Source organism: Neovison vison, chromosome 2, assembly GCF_020171115.1.
Source record: "Neovison vison isolate M4711 chromosome 2, ASM_NN_V1, whole genome shotgun sequence".
NCBI lineage: Eukaryota > Metazoa > Chordata > Mammalia > Carnivora > Mustelidae > Neogale > Neogale vison.
In genome coordinates, this window is record NC_058092.1 from 71217376 (window position 1) to 71236994 (window position 19619).

Consider the following 19619-nt stretch of genomic DNA (forward strand, 5'->3'; position numbering starts at 1 on the left):
ATATATATTTAATATGTGAAATTCTTATAAATACTCATGGAAAAGAGTACATAATTCAGATTTTTTTACAGTTTTACTGTATGAAGAATACACAATACAAAATTGGCTGTCACGGCCGTTTGTAGGTGTACAGTTAAATGGTATAAGTACATTCACACTGTTGTGTTGCCTTCACCACCGGATCTCTCCAGAACTCTTCCATCTTGCAAAACTAGAACTCTGTACCCATTTAACATAACTCCGTGTTTTATTGGTCTTTCCAAATATTTATATTGTATTTGGGGCTTTTAATTGGGATAAGAGTATATTAGTTAGAAGAGAATCAAAATCTTGACAATTCCTTATAATGAACATGTTATATTTCTACCTTTATTCAAACATTTTCTGTCATTCAATAAAGTCTTAGAAAGCCCTGCCCCATATAGGTCCAGTTTCTTTCTTAAAGAACCAAAATCTCTACTTCACTATGAATGGGGCCTTTATGGAACCTAGTTTAAAATAATAATATTAAATTCCTCAAAAAAATAAAGTTATTCCTTAAATTTATACTTTGATTGCTATTGCAAATACATTTGCTTTGCCATTATAGTAGGCTATAGGGGGAAACATAATTTCTATGTTTGTGTTGTAACTGGCCACCTTACTAAATTCTGTTGTTGATTTCCATAGATTTTTCAGTGATTTCCTTGCATTTTATTGTTAAATATTTACAGTGGGCGGAGGTATCATTTGCCTCTTCTGAAAGAGTGGGACTGTTGAGCTGTATTGTCTTATTCTTGTTTTGAATGGGAATGCCTTTCCTGTTTTAGCTTCAAATATGAAGTTAGCTATTTATCTTGGATAACTATTCTTGATCAGGTTAAGGAAATATCGAGAAAAGAAAACAAAAAACATATTAAAAAAAAAAGAAAATATCCTTGATTCCTAGTTTATTGTGCTTTTTCTCCTTTGACATATTAGCATAATGAATTATATCAATTAGATATCTTCACATTCCTAAACACCATTTAATCATGAGGTATTATTACTGTAATACCTGCAAAATATTATTTAAAATATGCAAAATCAATTTGCTAAAATTTTATTTAGGGTTTTTGTCTATATAGTCATGAGTTTTATTTACCTGCCATTTTGTTTTTCTGGAGTTGAGATTATGGGAATCATTAAATGAATGAATGAATTCATTAAATGAGCTTGGAAATTTTCCATGTCTTTTTATTCTTTGGGACACTTGAGGAAATAGGAACTAACTTCTACTTATTACTTGGAAATTTTAACAAACTTATTTTTCTTTGGCTTTTGGTTTCTAAGTTTTTGCCTCTTCAGTCAATTTCAGAAGTTTATATTTTCTTGTAAAATCATCCATATTCCTCTAATTATCACTGTTTATACTATCTTTATTGTTATATTTGTGTTAATTAATGCTATATTTAGATGTATTTATTAGATTTGCTTGAGGTTGACCTGTTTTATTAGTATTTTTAAATGATACATTTTTAATATATTCATATTTATATTAAAAAGAAAATTCCTGCTATTGGCATTTACTAATCTACGCATATTGTGTATTATATTTTTACACTTCTTTTTTTTTTTTTAAGAAAAGGCTTTTACTTATTTGAGAGAAGGACAGCACAAGGTGAGGGAGGGGGAGAGGAAGAACCAGGCTTTCTACTGAGCATGAAGCCCAATATGGGGCTGGAACCCAGGACCTGAGCCCAAGGCAGATGTTTAACCAACTGAGCCACCCAGGTGCCCCTACAATTATTCTTAAAGAGGGATTACACTGAACTGCTCCTGCCCATTTAGAGTTCATGTGCTTTCCAGAGGGCTTGACTTACCTTAGATAGTGAACAGCTTATCTGCCAAGAAGTAGTACCTATAGCAAACAGATTGTTGTATTGAATAGATTGATCAACTGCAGATCTTGACTATCAGTTGGACTTGAAGATCCCTGGATAATTTATAAATAGAAATAATTGAGTACCTCATTGTAGCCATTTGTTTTAATATCTCAGTTATAACTGTGCACACCAATACCAAATTATCAAAAATGATCATTTGAACAGTTTTCATAGTCTTTGTTATTCTCTGACCAAGTGTTCATGAGCAATGAAATAGTCCAATAGTCCAAGAGTCCAATAGTCTCTAGCAGAGAGACAGGAAACAGAAGAAAGAGGCCTGGACAACTCAAACTGTGCAATCACTGTACTGGTAGAGATGATCCCAACAGGTGTGATCCTAAATTGCCACCTGGCTAGATGTGAGGCAGCTGTCTGCATTGCTGATTCCTCTGCGTGCTGCAGAACCACAGTCCCCAGAGCGTGCATGTGAGGCAACCAGCTGGCAAACTAAAAGATGATATTAGACTTCCTAGTCCTATGATCTTTTTATCTTGTTCTTTTTAAATGTCTTGTTTGTGTATGTATCTTATACTAACATACTTATGTGAGTAAATAATTTATAAATAGCTACACATATATTGGTGATTTATGCTCAAAAATGTTTTTATTAAAAGGTATATAAATCAAAAAACTTTGGAGACCACTGGTTTACATATTAGAAAGAACCTGTATCAGAAGCGGGGAATCATGAGTCACCTGGGTGGTTCAGTTGGTTGAACATCCAACTCTTGGTTTCAGCTCAGGTCATGAGATCAAGTTTCACATCAGGCTCAGCGCAGAATCAGCTTGAGCTTATCTCCCTCTCCCTCCCTCCCCCTGCTTACTCATACCCTCTTTCTCTCAAATAAATAAAAATTTTAAAAAGGAAGGAACTGATAAGGAAAAATCTAGAATTCTGTAACCTGAAGTGCTGGCATTTTGATACCATTGGTTATCCTAGACATCTCTTAAGTATTGTACCATTCCTTAAATGAAAATGTTGAGATAATGGCAAACCTACTGTTTGCTGCTTTTTCTAATGCGGTTATCATTTAGGGACTTAAAGGCATTTAAAGATGTTACCATATAATAATAGTGGGAATGTATTTTCTTTGGTGTTTAGAAACTCCCAAGCATTCATTTTTCTTCTTTATTATTCCAATACGTGTGTCCTCCTCGCCACACACACACACACACACCACCACCACCGCACAATTAACTCAAGTTTCAACACTATCTACTGTAGATAGCATCAGACCCCGTAGGTTGAGGGCTCAGTCCTATAAGAGTGCCCGTATCCCCCACCACTTCAGACATCCATCACAAGTCTAACCACCTGTGCTTCTGACTAAGAGGCTATAGATCAGAGGTTCCCACAAACCCCTGGGTTTCAATTACTTTGCTAGAGCAGCTCACAGAACTCAGAAACTTCACTTACTATTACCAGTTTATTATAAAAGAATGTAACTCAGAACAGCCAGATGGAAGAGATACATAGGACATGTATGTGGAAAGGGCTCAGAGCTTCCTGCTACCTTCAAGCACAACACTCTCCCCAAATCCCCATTTGTTCATCAACCTGGAAACTCTCCAAACCCCATTCTTGTGAAGTTTTATGGCTTCGTTACATAGGCATGATTGTTTAAATCATTGGCCATTGGCAACTAAATTAGTCTCCAACCCCTCTTCCCTCCTGGAGGTCAGGGGCTAAGACTGAAAGTTCCAAGTGTCTAATTAGCACCCATCCTTAGGTTAGCTAGAGGCTTTCCAAAAGTCACCTCATTAACATAACATTTATGAAGTCCAAGAGTTTAAAGAGCTCTGTGCTCAGGATTGGGATGGAAACCAAATATATTTTTCCTATTATAAATCACAATATCACAGTTACGTTTCCTTCTCAAATGTAGGTTGAAGCACCATTCATACCAAAGTTCAGAGGCTCTGGAGATACCAGCAACTTTGATGACTATGAAGAAGAAGATATCCGCGTCTCTATAACAGAAAAATGTGCAAAAGAATTTTGTGAATTTTAAAGCCGAGCAACAAGATGACATCAGAACTCACACTCAGTCTTTGCACTCTGTTGGGAGATACGGTGGAGCTGAGACCGTCCTTGTTGAAGCAGTCACCTAGTTCCGTCATTCCAGCGACTGAGTGAGGTCTTTATTGCCATCCGTGTGTGCGCTCTGCATCCACCTCTGTAACAAGGCACCGCTAAGCAAAGCATTGTCTGTGCCATAACACACAACTAGACACTTTCCTGCTTCCCTTTGGTTCTCCTGCCCTACGTCCATTTCTTCCTTTTTCGTTTTCATTAGTTTTTCTCCAAACAGTACTCCACTTTATTTTGTTGGTGTTTCGGATGGGCAGTGTTATGGCTCTGTGATATTTCCAAGGAAGGATAAGTGTTGCCTTTGGTAGTTCTTGCCATTATTTTGTTGGTCAGTGGCTTGAGGATATACTTCCAATAACTATTTTTACTTTGAGTAGCTCAGACTCAGTTTTGCCAAAACTTTTGACAATTTTTGAAGACGGTTTTTTGTCTCATCAACAAGGCAGTTTATACAAAACAAAACAATAACTTTCGTAGAATTCACTGTTCTGGCAAGACACTTGGATAGACTAACATCGAGTAGTTAGCCCCAGCAGTTTGAATTTCTAGAGCTCAGAGGCTCTATTTCCCTTCACTACCTTTTGTATCATCTTCCCCTTGAGTAATTAAGTGACCAGCTGTGCAGTGTGACAAATGTGTCTCCTTCACAGGAAAAACTAATGCTACGGATCATCACTTGGTACCAGCATTTCTGTAGGTATTAGAGCTAGCTCTAAGATTTCTAAACCTTCACTTCTCCATAAGCGTTTTAGCCAGTATTTTAACAGAAGGTGACTGAAGAAGAAAGTGACAATTTTTAAGTTTCTCAAATAGTCCTCATTGTAAACTTTTTAAAGGAAAAGAATTAAAAACATTAATGCGGACAAATACCTGCTGAGTCAAATAAATGGCTTGATACCTGTAAACAGTATAGAGATGCTCTTATTTATATGAGGTTTTTCTTTGTTTCGCTTTGCTTTGTTTTGCAGTAATGTTTTGTTAAGAACAAAAGGAATTGTTGCCAGGTTATTCTGATGTACTCTATTTGTCAGCCTAAGGGAGAGGCACTGTTGAAGCTTCGGCTTTCATCCTGTGCCTCATCAATGAGGAAAAGGGATGAAGTTTTTTAAAACTGCCACAATTGTGTTTTAATTTTGAGGTGTGATATTTTTAAACATGTCAGAATTTCAAGCCTTTTTCTTTCAGTAAACAGAATGTATGATCATGCAGATACAATTTTAGTATTTGAGTTTAATTTTTTTTATACTTCTTTGCCAACAACATTGCTGTCACGTGGAAATTTCAGGCACTTTTGCACACTTAGTTCAACGTTTGTTGAGAATCCATGGCTTAATTCTGTTTTTTAAATATTTTTGTCTTTGCTTTTAAATTTTGCCATCTGGTTTTATCTCCGTGTGTCAGTGACCTATCTTAAAACAACACACCAAAAGAGTCAAAAATAAACTGTTCATTTTTTATGATCAATTACATGCATATAAGTTGTTTTTAATCAAACTGATCTTAATGTATATATAAGCATTCTATTTGCTTCATTATTGGTGCAGGTCACTGACTACTTCTTTTCCTCTGTACCACACCCCTGTATAAAACCTTTGAAGACATTGAAAAAAGCCTGTCTGGAATATTCTCTGCATCAATCTGTACATCTATTGGTTGTCAAGTGTTTTTGCATGGTTATGTCATTTAAAAGCTGATGCTGATTTCAGTTGGTCCACCTATATTTAAAATGTGCAAGGAAAATATGAAATACTTTGCTGTATCAAGTTTTATGTGACAAAAATATATCATCATGTTAATAAATTTAATACATCATTTGTATAAAATATTTTAATTAGTTTTTGGCCCAAGAACATGCTGATCATTGTATTCTATGTGTATGCTACAAATTCTATGGTAGCTTTATTGTATATTATTGTAAAATTATTTTAATAAATCTTGGGGATGACACTTTGATTATTACGCTTTAGTTTTCAGCAATTAAAAAGATTTAGACTCTGCCTAGGTAGATGAACCCTAGGCGTACATTGGTTTTGAGGGCTATTTTGCCATTCCCATTTTACTCTCCACTTAAAGGACATGAGCAAGCTCTCTGATAGGTCAAGAGAGTCTATTTCCAACCAATCAAGTACACTGAATTAGAATATCTTAAAGTTATATAAAACTCACAGTTTCAGCCACAGTTTAGCCAAGAATGAAATAAAAACTTGAATAATCAGTGGAATAAATCAGTATTTAACCTAAAATCACATTATTTGAAACAGAAGAAATGACATTTTTCCTCAGTAAATAATAAGGAGATGGCATTGCAGAGGAAGGACCCCTGACTCAAAAGTCAAGAAATTTGGGTCTCAGGCTTGTCTGTCACAGTCAGGATGACCTTGGCCTTAGCGCTACAAAATGAGTTCCATTTTGATCAAAATGAGTTCTAAGGTCTTTTCTAATTTTCACATGTCATGACAAGATCCTTTTTATTTGACAGTTTGAAGGGATAATGTGCTTTGAAGTAAGTCTTGGTAAGGTGATATTTTAGGGCCTTTCTTCTCTTTCTTCTCCTTATCTCTTACAGTGTTCTTAAAATTTTTTGAATATCACAAGGACTTCATGTCTCTTTTGATTCCTTCCTCCTTCACTGATGCTAAAAATCCAATTGATATCAAACGGTCAACCTACCAAAAAAGATATTGTGGCTTGTGGGTATTGCTGTCTTTTTTTTGATATGTTCTTGTATTGACTGCCCATTGGCCTGAAAATACTCATCAAAAGCCTAAAAAAAAATCATTTTTCCCACTGACTGTTTTATCTGCTTGTTGTAAGAATCAAATGAAATAATGTATGTGAAAGCACCTTGTAAACTGTAACCTATCAATGTAAAATGTTAAGGTGTGTTGTTATTTCATTAATTAATTCTTTGTTTAGAATGGAATTTCCTATGCACCACTGTAGCTAGGAAATGCTGAAAACAACTGTGTTTTTTAAGTAATCATAACAGCAAAATTAAAGTATCTTCAAAGGATAAAAAGTTATTGAGTCTTGTGTTCTATTTGGTGCCCTTATCTCCCGATTTCTTTTCTGCAGATACTATAGATGCTTATAGATTCCAGTTTTTAGGCATTTGGTTTGATCTGTGGTAGTGGGAACAGTAATAGGAGAGAAACATCCACCAATCAAGTCCAACTGAGTGTATATTAAGAAACTAATAAATTCATTCCAGTGTCTAAAAAGTGGATCTATTTCTTCCTCATGCTCTTACTCCAAATCACTCTTAACAGAATGTTGAAAATATTCATAGTTAAATGATTGATACTACAAGAGACATCTTCTATTGGAACAATGAACTATGAAGTTTTACTTTTTTTTTAAAAAAAGATTTTATTTATTTATTTGACAGAGAGAGATCACAAGTAGGCTGAGAGGCAGGCAGAGAGAGAGAGGAGGAAGCAGGCTCCCTGCTGAGCAGAGAGCCCAATGTGGCTCGATCCCAGGACCCTGGGATCATGACCCGAGCCGAAGGCAGAGGCTTTAACCCACTGAGCCACCCAGGCACCCCAAATTTTTATTTTTTTCAGAAGTGTTGTTGAGTTCACATTACCTCTTTTGATTTCAGCCAGGTTGATTAGTGTGTGTTTCTGTAGTTGTCGACCTCAAGTAATGATGTTTTAGTTAATTACTTTAACAGCTTACTATTTTTTATTGTTGGGATTGTTACTGCAAATATTTGTAAATATTGATGTACTTTATAACACCATGTTTACTATCTTTATACCAGTGTTTGCTTTATTTTATCATTGTCAGGGCTTAACACAAAATGCCAGTTTTCTCATTTCTATATACAACTAATTACAAAAATCTAGGCATATCTTCACTCCAAATCATCATTTGAAAGCCATTTAAATTTTCTCTTATGCACAAATATTGGATGCGAAGTTAAATACTTTTCATTTTAGTTTTCTTGAACATTTTCCATATGCCTTACTTAATAGCCTTTGATAAGGGCTCTCTGATAAGGGCTGAATTGTATTTCTCCAGAATTTATATGTTGAAGTCCTCCCTGTTGTAGCGCAGAATATGACTATATTTGATGGCAAGACCTTTATTTTTTTTAAGATTTTATTTATATTTGGGGAGGAGAGCAGGAGCAGCAGAGGGGAGGGGCAGGCAGAGGGAGAAGCAGGCTCCCCATTGGGCAGGGACCCTGATGTGGGGCTCTGAACTAAACGCAGATGCTTAACCAGCTGAGCCACCCAGGCACCCCTGAAGGTAGGACCTTTAATTAGGGTAAAATGAGGTCCGATGGATGGGCCCTAATCTGCCAACTGGTGAATCTGTAAGAAGAGATTAGAACATAGAAAATGCAGGCCCAGAAAAACCATGCGGAGACATAAGAGGGAGATGGCCCTCCACCAGTCAAGGAGAGAGGATTCAAAAGAAGCCAACCCTGCTAACACCTTGATCTTAGACTTTTAACCTTTAGAACTGTGAGAAAAAAAAAAAAAATTGTGCTGCTTAAGCTGCCCACTCTGTGGTAACAAACTAGTACACCCACCACCAGTACTCCTGTGCATACACTGTATTCCTCTGATGAAGGTCTTGCACTGATCTCACTTCAAATGCTTTGTTAACTGACACAAACTGAAATAAATAACTTACCATAAGCAAAAAACAAGCAAACAAACAAAACAATGTCTGTGTGGTCACAAACCTCAGTGTACCTGCTGTCTTACTTCTAATCTTTTCTGGACTATAAGCAGGAAACAGAAGACAGTAGTTACTGAGCATAGGGGAAAGGATGGGTAGCTGAAACCAATTCTAACTCCTGGTTAGACTTACTCTTGCCATCAAGCTATCTTCTTGAAGCTGTGATAATACAACCTAAAATTGAGCAAATCATTAAATTTAGAGTCTCTGTCATCTCTTAATGGTGAGGTTAATGAAATAGCCAAAAGGAAAGTTGGAAGAGGATAAAGTGTTGGTGAATAAGCTGCAGTGGGTTCAGTGGTAGCAATTGTCACAGTAAATTATTACCTCAATATGTTAATTTTCTATTGCTACTGTAACAAATTGCCATAAACTTAGTGACTTAAAACAACATAAATGCATTATCTTACAGCTCTGGAAGTCTGGTATTAAAAATATGTTTCATTGGGTTAAAATCAACATATCAGCAGGAGTGTATTCTTTCTAGAGACTGAAGGGGAGAGTCTGTTTCTTTTCCAGCTTCTAGAAGCTGCTCACTTTCCTTGACTGGTGACCCCTTTCCTCCGTCTTCAAAGCCAGCAATATTGAGCTGGGTCTATATGTTGCATCCCTCTAACCTCCTCTTCCTCCTCCCTCTAACATTTAAAGACCCTTGTGACTTTACTGAGCCACCTGGATGTCCAGGTTATTCACCCTATTGTAAAATCAGCTAATGAGCAACCTTAATTCCCCTCTGCCATATAACCTATCATATTCACAAGTTCTGGGAATTTGGGCATGAACATCTCTGGGGCAGAGGGAGAAGAGAGAGAAATTATCCTACCTACCACACTTACTAATGTCATTTTAGGTGGAAAATATGATTAGACGAAAGGCAGAATCTTTTCACAATTTCACAATTTTCGCAATCTCTTCACAATTCCAACAGAGCCTAGACTTAAGCAGATTTTCCTGAAGTGTAGTGACTAGCAGGCAGCACATTTTCAAGGACACTGTCATGGAACTGGAGTAGCAAATCCTTTCTGAATACCTTCAAAAATACTCAATATCACAACACTGTTCACTGACACATTCAAAACCAAAACCACAATTGGATATCACTACATACCCACAGAAAGACTAAAATCAGTAACACTGGTAATGCCAAGTGTTGGTGAGGATGGAGAGCAACTGGATGGAAGGGTCATGCATTCCCAGTGGGAACGTAAAATGGCACAGCCACTGTGCCAAATAGTATGGCTGTCTGTACAAAGTTGACCATTCACTTGTCATATGATTACCCACCTACTTCTAGAATTTCTTAAAATTCTTAAAATTTTAAGAATTTAAATACTTCTTAAAATACTTCTAGGTATTTACCCAAGATAATGAGAACATATGCTTATACAAAGACATAAATATCCAACAACTTTGCAACAGTCCCAAAATGAGAACAATTCAAACAAACAGCAGCAGATGAACAGATCAGCAAATGATGCTATGTCCATGCAATGAAATACTACTCATCAGGAAAAAGGAGCACACTACTGACACAAGCAGCAACATAAGTGCATCTAAAAAGCATCTTGATTGTCTACACTTGCAAAAACTCATTGAACTTTGTACTTTAAAATGAGTACATTATACCTTTGCAAAGATGTTTCAAAAAAACAATTATGCAAAGGAAATAAATTTTAGAGTACACAGGATTTAAATAGAAGGTTAGTGATCTGGAAGATAGAGTTTAGGAAATCTCAATTTATACTCAAATGGTAGAGATAGAAAAATAGGAAAGAAAAGTTAAGAAACATGGGAGTTCACCCTTGAGACATAATTGTCTGAAGTTTTAAAGAAAGGAGACATAACAATGGAAAAGTAATGTCTCCAAAGTTCTCAATGACTATTTTTAAACTTAGAATTATACTCCCAAGTAAACAGCTGTTTCATTGCAAGGTGGAGGACATTCTTTCAAGGCACCCTAGCCCTCTAGCAACCAGATAGGTCTGACCAGTAAGAAGTGATGGTAAGGCAGAGAAGGGAGCAGAAAGGTATAAGCAGAGTGTTTCCCTCCCTATCTCTCTCTCTGTTCTGTACCATCACTAAAGTCTTCTCCATTGTCCCAGCTCCTGGTCACTATTACAGTTCTCCACTAGATAGCCCTTGCTTCTCAGCTCTGTGAACCCCACTCTTCCTTTTTTCCTCCAGGCCAGGGCAATAAATTGCTCTGCAGTTACTCATCTTTGGGTGACTTCACCATTTTAGTATTTGTCTTTATCTTTGGCTGGTTTTATAAATATGGCTGATACGTTTTTTGTTATATTAAGTGCAGCTGTTAGACTCCCTATTCTTCCATCACCTGTAGAACCAATTTCTTCTATTAAATCTCCTCTGTTGAAATACCTAGAATGGTTTCTGTTTTCCCAGCTGGACTCTGATGTTCCCATTATCATCACTCTTATTCTACATTGTGTTGAAGGATCCTAGCCATCACAGTAAAAGAACAAGGCAAAGGTAATCCTAGCCATCACAGTAAGAGAAGAAACAACAGAGGTAAAATTAAGGCCACTCCAAATAAAATACATTGTAAAAAATTTTTACCTACAGGGACTCAATAAGGCACTTGTAAAGGTATATGTGAAGGAAAATGGTCCTTCAAGGAATAAATAGCTTCTGGAAAGCTTGAAGAGAACCACTCCCTGTCCCCCACCCCCCACCAGGAAAAACTTCATTAGAAATAAAAATGAGATAGACATAGAAGAGCTTTAAAAATTCTGGTCATGCTAAAATTTAAAAGACACACAAACCCTCCTTTTTTCCTTTTGCCCTCCATCCCCAAACATATAGAAATGAAGGAATATATTTTAAAATATCTTTAAAGGCATAGATTCCACTCAAAACAAAATAAACATCTCCACAGACCAGAAACATGATGGAAAATACACAGTGGTAAGTGGAGATGAATCCACAGACTCACCTAAGATTTTTTTTTTTTTTACAATGAGATAATTACAGAGCAGAGAATAAAAAGGTGAAGAGATTAAAGAAAGTTCAGAAATGGTAATAGATACTGAGAACAAAGATGATCTACTTTTGCATACTGAATTTTGATACAAATTAATGAAACAAAAATATTCAAATATATCACATAGAAATGTTCTGCCAAAATGAAGCAAAAACTGAATTTATATATTGAAAGAATACACTGTTTTTCAGGGGGAAATGACACAGAGCTTTCAACATCAAGCCATACTATGATCAGGATATTGAACTCCAATGATTAAAATGTTATGCATAATCACTTCTTGGCCTTTTGGCAAAGATCAAGTGTAAAATGTTATGCATAAGAATGAAGTCACCTTAAGGTGCGGGCAGAAACAGATTGGCCTCAGATGTCTCCACAGTAATACTTGGTGCCAAAAAAACAATTAAATAACGGCTATAAAGTTCTAGGGGAAAGAAAGTAGAAGCAAAGAGTATTATACCTAGCCAAGTTGCTTTTTATTTAAAAGCACGAGACAGGTCCCTGTTAATAAATGAAAGAATTTGAAAACCTATGAGCCCTCCATACCCAACTGGAAATATGAATCAAAATAAAGAACTTAATAATGAAGAAGCCATGAGAAAAACCCCATGGTGAACACTGAATCTGTCTAAATGTCATACTAATTATAAGCAACTATGGTAATTAGAACTATAGAACCAAATGGAAGTGTTTTAAACCTTGGCAAAATTGAAGTAAGATAACCAGCAAAATTGGAAGGTAGGGAAAGGAAGTGAGACTGGTAATTTCTTACCCTTTATTACAGGAAGTCAACTAATAGAATCTAAAATTAGTATGTGTGGTTAAATGAGATAATGACTCTAACTTCTGAATGATTTTTTTTTATAATTGTGTAACTATTTTGTAAGGAAGAACCATTTATCTGCAGTTTTTCAACTTCTTTTTCTTGTGTTAAATTCAATTACATTTATTTTCATTTCAATTTCTCGTGGTAAATTGGATTTTATAATATAAGTAACATGAAGTTGAAGACTTCTGTTAAAAAGTATGATGTAATTTTTATAAAACGCATGCTATCTAGTGATGTACCTCTCCCATCTCTGGCCTTCCGGCTCTATGTGTGCATAGGGTAAAGCCTGGGATGTAACTCACGGTATAGGGTTTGGCGTTATCTCCTAATTTCTCCTTTATACTTTGCTGAATTGCTTGCATTCTTTAAAATGGTAAAGCAATTAATCAAAAATCTATATGACCAATAACGGAACATTGAAATTTTTATCCATTTTTCAAAAAAGCAAATGTTATGATACTTACTCTTAGCAAGTAAGCCATTTTCACCAGAGTGCTGTCTTCTCAAGAAAACCCAATGTCTTTCTTTCAAGATTGAACATGAGACAGCATATCATTGATAATGCTTTTGAGCAAACCACCAGATATCACTGAAATAGCCTCATGAGCATTATTACTGCCACAAGGAAGTGTTTTCATCTCGTTCCTCATTTCCCAAACTCACAAGCACCCTTCCCTTTAATAGCCAGACCACTGCCATATGGAAAAAAAGACTCTTGTCTTCACTGCCCATTTCTTCAGAGTACACTGAAACTCATACTCAATGAACACAAACCTTTGTTCTTAAAATTTTACTATTTTCTTTATATTAAATCGAAGTCAGGAAGCACACAGTTAAGTGCAGCCTGTTCTCTCTGAATAAATCATGTGGTTACTGGCATCCAGAAAAAGCCTCTTTCATTCAAGTAGCAATGTCCTTCTTTGTTATTTACAGATCTGAGGATAACTTCATTCCTGTCTGTACCATGGCTCAGAAAATAATCGCAAACCAAACACAAGTTTTCTTCCATATGATAAACAAACAAAAATCTGCTGAGCACTTGACATATACTCAACACCTAAAACCGAGCATAGAATCTTCTCATCGGTGGTCTCACCTCCACCATTCTGGATAGCATGCCAGTGATTTTTTTCCCCTCTTTTTGCTTTCTCTCCCTTCATACTTGTTATTTATGGAACCTGGCTTGCACCTTTCTGAATATAATGTGTTGGTACCAATTCTTGCTAAAAGAGGAAGACTCTGAATCTTGCTTTTGTACTTTGGGAACAAATAGTAGTCCTAGACTCTCTCCCTAACAAATAACAGACCACACAATGCAAAGCATTTTTAGCCAAAAAAAAAAAGGCGGGGGAGGGGCGGAGCAGTGAATTTACATAACCAGAAAGTCTGGGGGGGGACTTTTGTCACAGTAACGTCTAAAAGACCAAACTATATCACCAAAATTTTGCCTCTCTCTCAACCACTTGGCCCTGTCCTCAGAATTAACTTCACCCTCAATAGGTACGCTCCATGGAGCAGAAAATAAAACCACCAGCCCCTTCAGGCTTGCACTTGTGAAAGTGCCCATGGTCTCAGATGAAGGAGATGGAAGTTTCAGAAGTTTCTCCTGCACTGTATAAGTCCCCCAAGGGGACCCATGGTCCAGCCTGGGTCAGAGCCTACATCTGAGCCTGGACGAAGAGACAGCCATGATTAACAGCCTCACCAGAATTCTGTGGACTGGGTAGAGGTAGTTTTCCAAAGAAAGTCGTGCTGGTCAGACAGGAAAAAATTGATGTTCACCAAAGTCTTCTATATTTTCCACCAAAAAACCACAACAATGTTGTATGGAAAAGCATTATTTTGTGTTCTGGAAAAACTTTGTGGGTTTACCAGAGTGATGGGTGTAAAAAATTTCACTGTACCATGCCAGCTCTTAAGAAATGATCCTAATAAACAACATCATGAGCTAGGAGCAAATGACTCATCAATCCTATAAAACCCTTTCAATTTACATGTGGTTCAACCTTAGGAAATCAATTATTCTGTTCCAGGAATTCACAACATTAACATCCATTCCTAACTTTAAAATTTTAAAAATATTTTAGTAAGTTATGAATAGGAAGCTTTAGTAACATGGTAGTAGTAATATCCAAGAAATCTATCATAAATATTTACTTTATAGTGAGATATTAGAAGCATTCATATTTAAGTGAAGAACAGGACACCATTATTATTCAACATTTTCTTGAGGCTGTAGTCAATGTAATAACTTCTGAAAAATAAGCAGAGGTTTAAATATTGTCACTAAGCAGGCAAATGTGTCTACACTTAAAATCTAAGACAATAAATTGAAAAATTACTGGACTTAACAAGAGAATAGAGTAAGAGGGCTAAACATAAAATTAACCTATAAAAATCAATCATTTTTTCTTATGACTTAAATAAACAATAATTGGAACCTGCCTCATTACCGCAGTAGGCAGCAAGTCAGCCTCATAAATAAATAATAACTAGAAATGTAATTTTTAAAACCCCATTCATACTATCAACAAAACTATATCATACCAAAGGCTAAATGTAATGAAAAAGGAGTATGCTTTGCTTGAAGACAACAATGGTTACAGAAGAACACAGAATATAAATGTATCCACAAATAAAATTTAAAAAAAAATAAATTGGGGCACCTGGGTGGCTCAGTGGGTTAAAGCCTCTGCCTTCAGCTCAGGTCACGATCCCAGGGTCCTGGGATCGAGCCCCGCATGGGGCTCTCTGCTCAGTAGGTAGCCCACTTCCCCTCCTCTCTCTCTGCCTGCCTCTGCCTACTTGTGATCTCTGTCTGTCAAATAAATAAATTTTTTAAAAATCTTTAAGAAAATAAATAAATTCTGAAGCAAATTTTGCAATATATATTACAAAGGATTAATACCCACCACTGATAAAAGGAATCCTAGCAAAAGACAACCTAACTAAAAGTAAGAAAAAAGAATATGAATAAGTGACAAAAAAACACAAATGGAAAATTTTTTTAGAAAGCCCAGGCATATGAGGAATCAGCATGAAGTGAACACAAGATGGCAAAACAATGTAAAAGATTTGGGGGTGGGGGAATATTTTTCACGTGTAAGAACTCAGAAAGGTTATCTCTTACGCACTCTTTCGCAGCAAGTTGTTTGGATACTGGGGTAAAACACAACAAACATGAGGTAGTGGAATATAAGAAATGGTGAGACCAAACCAAGAGTTCAAGAACAAGAAATGCCAGGTAAAAACAGAGCAGTGGGCCTAGAAATCAAGTGCTCCACACTAGAACAAGAACTTGGTGAGCTCCCAAAAATGGGCTTTAAGAAAACATAAAAAGCGGGGCACCTGGATGGCTCAGTCGGTTAAGTATCTGCCCTCAGCTCAGGTCCTGATCTCAGGGTCCTGGGACAGAGCTCTGCATCAGGCTCTCTGCTCGGTGGGGAGTTTGCTCCTCCTTCTCCTCCCCACTTATGCTCTCTCTCACTATCTCTCTCCCTCTCAAATAAATAAGCAAAATCTTTAAAACTTAAATAAATAGGCTAAAATGGATCTCAATAACATAAGATAGAGGTAAAAGGCAGGAAGATATAAGGATTTGGTGAACAGAAAACATACTTCTAACAAAAAACAAGGACTCCACTAAAAACAAAAAACATCTAAACAAGAAAACTAGAGTCCAAAAAATGCAGCATATTAAGTAAGATACGGTGTGTGAGCCATGATGGAGTGTAGGAAGTAGAATCCATTCTTTGTCATTTTTTAAACACCAGGAACATTTGTGGTGAGCAGAATGCGGACCCTTAGAGATGCGCGTGCCCTATTCCTTAGAACCTGTAACTATCTTACCCTTCTGCAGCACAACGAATTTTGCAGATGTGATGAAGATTATGAAATTTGATATGGGGGAACTACCCTGGATTGTCCGGGTAGACCCCATCTAATCACATGACTGCTTCGTAGCAGAGACATCTCCAGGCGACAATCGCAGAAAACCATGACGATGGAAGAATGATCGGAGAAATCCAATGACTGGCTTTGGATATGGAGGAAGGAGCCACGAGCCTAGGTAGGTGACCTATAATAGCTGGGAAAGGCAAAGGAATAAATCCATCCATAGAAACCTCAGCAGGACAGCCCTGCTGACACCTTGATTTTAGCCCAGTGAGACCCGTGGAGGCCTTCTGACTCCCAAAACCTTAGATTTGTGTTGCTTTAGTCAGTCACTAAGCAACTGTGGTGTTCGGGAGGGCACTTAGTCTACGGGAATTTGTGAGAGCAGCAGCTGGAGGCTAATACGCTCTGCAAAGTGCAGGAGACATGACACTGACATGTGACCCCACACTGAAAAGGATGTCATAGTCTCCGTAGCATAAATCTACTTCTGATACCCAACTTTTTAGACTCAACCTACATATACTATAAGACTTGAAGAAGGTTACAGGATAGAAGGCAAACATGAATTATCCAAACGAAAAAACTGAGAAGGTAGAAAGAGCAGTCGATGGAAGCGTCCTTACCCTACAAAATAGGAACCCGGAGACCTCACCGAAAGTTGGTGAAATAAGAAAGAAAGATTTAAGTACGAAATAGGAAGCTACACAAAGGAACCAACAGAAGAACTAAAGAGAGTGTTACCTATCAAAAATTAGGATGCAAAGGGAGAAAGTGACACGGGGTGGTATGATATCTAAAATGGAAAAACCAGTAAATAATATAAATGTGGTAGTGCCACAAAATTTTCTTCACACACCACTTAAAGCAGAGAATACGTAACTCCTTTGGGCCTCATCATTCCAGTCCTTCTCCCAATCCCACACCCTCTGGCCAAGGGAAGAAAGAGTTTTTATACGGTTTGACTAAAAGCATAGACTCCAGACTAATACATCAAACAATTCCTTTAGAAAATATTCAGTCTGTCCTGAGAGTTTCCGTTCCCCCTGATCCCCTGATTATGCGTCTGCAGGAGGGAGTGAGGGGGTGCGGCTGCGGTTCCCTCATGTGTCCTCACTGCACTGGGAAAGGGGGTCCTGCCTCATGCTGGACCTTGGGTGTGCCCTGCGTTTTCCAATTTGGTTCATTTGTTAAGCTCCGCATGTCCGGCACGACGCTCGGCATGAGTCTAAGTCATCTGCTCTTCCAGGTCAGACACCCCATCTGCTCCAGCCCCACCGAGCACCCCGATCTCAGGTCACAGTGTGTTCTGTCCACATTAGACATTTGGCTGCCCTCTGCATTGATGGTCAGGCACAGAAGCTCTGAACATATGGGTGTACCACCATCTGTCGTGAAATTGCCACTGGCATGTCACTACTAATGATAAAAATACCAAACACCCTCCTTGATTCAAGGAGTCCCTTTAATGGCAAGCCCTCAATTACCTGCAGTCCAACACATGATCTTGAGTAAGCGACAGAGACGCTATGGCGGCTCTGGCCCCACAAGCACCCAGGGGAGCGTGTCACCCATGAGAACACCATCAGCACGTCATGACAGAAATGGCCAGCATTGCCAGCATGCTTATTTGCGGCAGACCCTGGGCTCTCGTGTGCTCTAGTGTTCCTCCCTCACTTCTTCCACTCACCCAAGAAGCCTCCAAGTCCTGGCAGGCGGGGGCTGGTTCTCATGCGCCTTCAGGTCAAGCTGGCAGGCCCTACCCTTCACCTAACGAGTGTTGATTTATTGCCCGAATGTGGGTCTGAGAATACTCTGGACATGTTAGCCAATAAAATTATAAATCGGATAGGCTCACAGAAGCTGTCCGTTCTGGCACAGAAGCACAAAAATTAGATGTGACAGCTATTCTCCTATATCAGCTGTGTCATCAACGGAACAAGTGTGGGCTTTGAAATAACATCTACAGAATAATATCTCGGCCCCATCGTTCACTGGTTGTTCAGAAGTGAGCAAATCGCTTGGCCTTGCCCATGCTCAGTCTCCTCACTTGTAAAACGGAGATTTAAGAAGGCAAATAAAATTGAAACAAGTTTAAAAAGAAAAGCATTTAAAGCATCTAACACATTTCCTCGTTCATAACAGGTATACAGTGAATACAGAGTGAATGTTCATTTCTTTCCCCCTCTCTCTTTCCCTCAAAGTGGGGAGTGTGTGTAGATAATATACCCAAAGAAACTGGAGAAGAGTAAACCTCAGGCATCAAAAAAGGTGAGGTTTGGGGGCACGAGAGTGGCTCAGCAGGTTGGTTTCAGCTCAGGTCCTGCTACAGAACTCCACAGTGGGCTCTGCACTCAGAACACAGTCTGCTTGAGATTCTCTTCCTCTCCCCACCCCACCCCATTCCCTCTCTCAAATAAATAAATAAATAAATAAATAAAATCTTGGTGAGGGGGCGGAATTGATGTCCGGTAACTATGTGGGTCCAGGAGCTGGGTTTCTTTTTGCCTCTGGGTCGGCTGCCCTCGTACAATCAGGCAGATTGGGAGTGACCATGGGACTGCCCTTGAGCTGATCTTCCCCCCCAAGACTTCCAGTCAGTCTACAGGCTTTGCTGGGGGCTCTGCTGGCCAGGCTCCCAGTGAAGACAAGCGCCCCTTTGTGCCTGTTCTTTCCATTTTTAGAAAGATGACTAATCTGCTCTCTGTCTGAGAGAAATGCTTTATAAATTGTGGTCCTTGCCCAGATCTATGACTAAGTTGCAGGAGCCTACAAGGTTCACAGGGTCTGGGCACTTCCTGAGATGGCGTCACCATGGGACTAAAAGCAGGCCATGCAGTGGTCTTCCCCTGAACGTCCATACAGGGAAGAGTCCTCCCACCTGGAAAGAAATACCTAGGGAACACCAAGGAAAGGGGCAGAGCTAAAATCCACTCACGTTCACCTCTTTTTCCCTGAAAAAAAATTCTTTTTTTAATGAAACATTATCTAAGGGTTGCTCTTTTGTCTGGGTCACGGGGAAAGTCACATTATTTTAGAAAGGAAATGAAGTGGCATTTCTTGGCAGCCAATTTTGAATTCTACATTTTAAATCATTCAAAGAGCTTCTGCAGCTGGCGGAAGATAGAAACTTATTTGAAGAGAGGACTGAGAAACTCATCAAAGAATTACAACTCCTTGGGGTAATTTTGATCCTAAATAGGA

General features: G+C 38.1%; 1 protein-coding gene across 6 annotated transcripts in view; it reads left to right on the forward strand.

Moving 5' to 3' along the window:
* Positions 1 to 7015, forward strand: part of PRKACB (protein kinase cAMP-activated catalytic subunit beta) — a 126836-nt gene extending 119821 nt beyond the window's left edge. For all 6 annotated transcript variants that reach the window (XM_044238577.1, XM_044238574.1, XM_044238575.1 and 3 more), the window contains one exon: positions 3791 to 7015. In XM_044238577.1, coding sequence (XP_044094512.1) covers positions 3791 to 3916 — 126 coding nt within the window. In that variant the 3' untranslated portion in view covers positions 3917 to 7015. The remainder of the gene's footprint in view (positions 1 to 3790) is intronic.
* The last annotated feature ends 12604 nt before the right edge of the window (positions 7016 to 19619 follow it).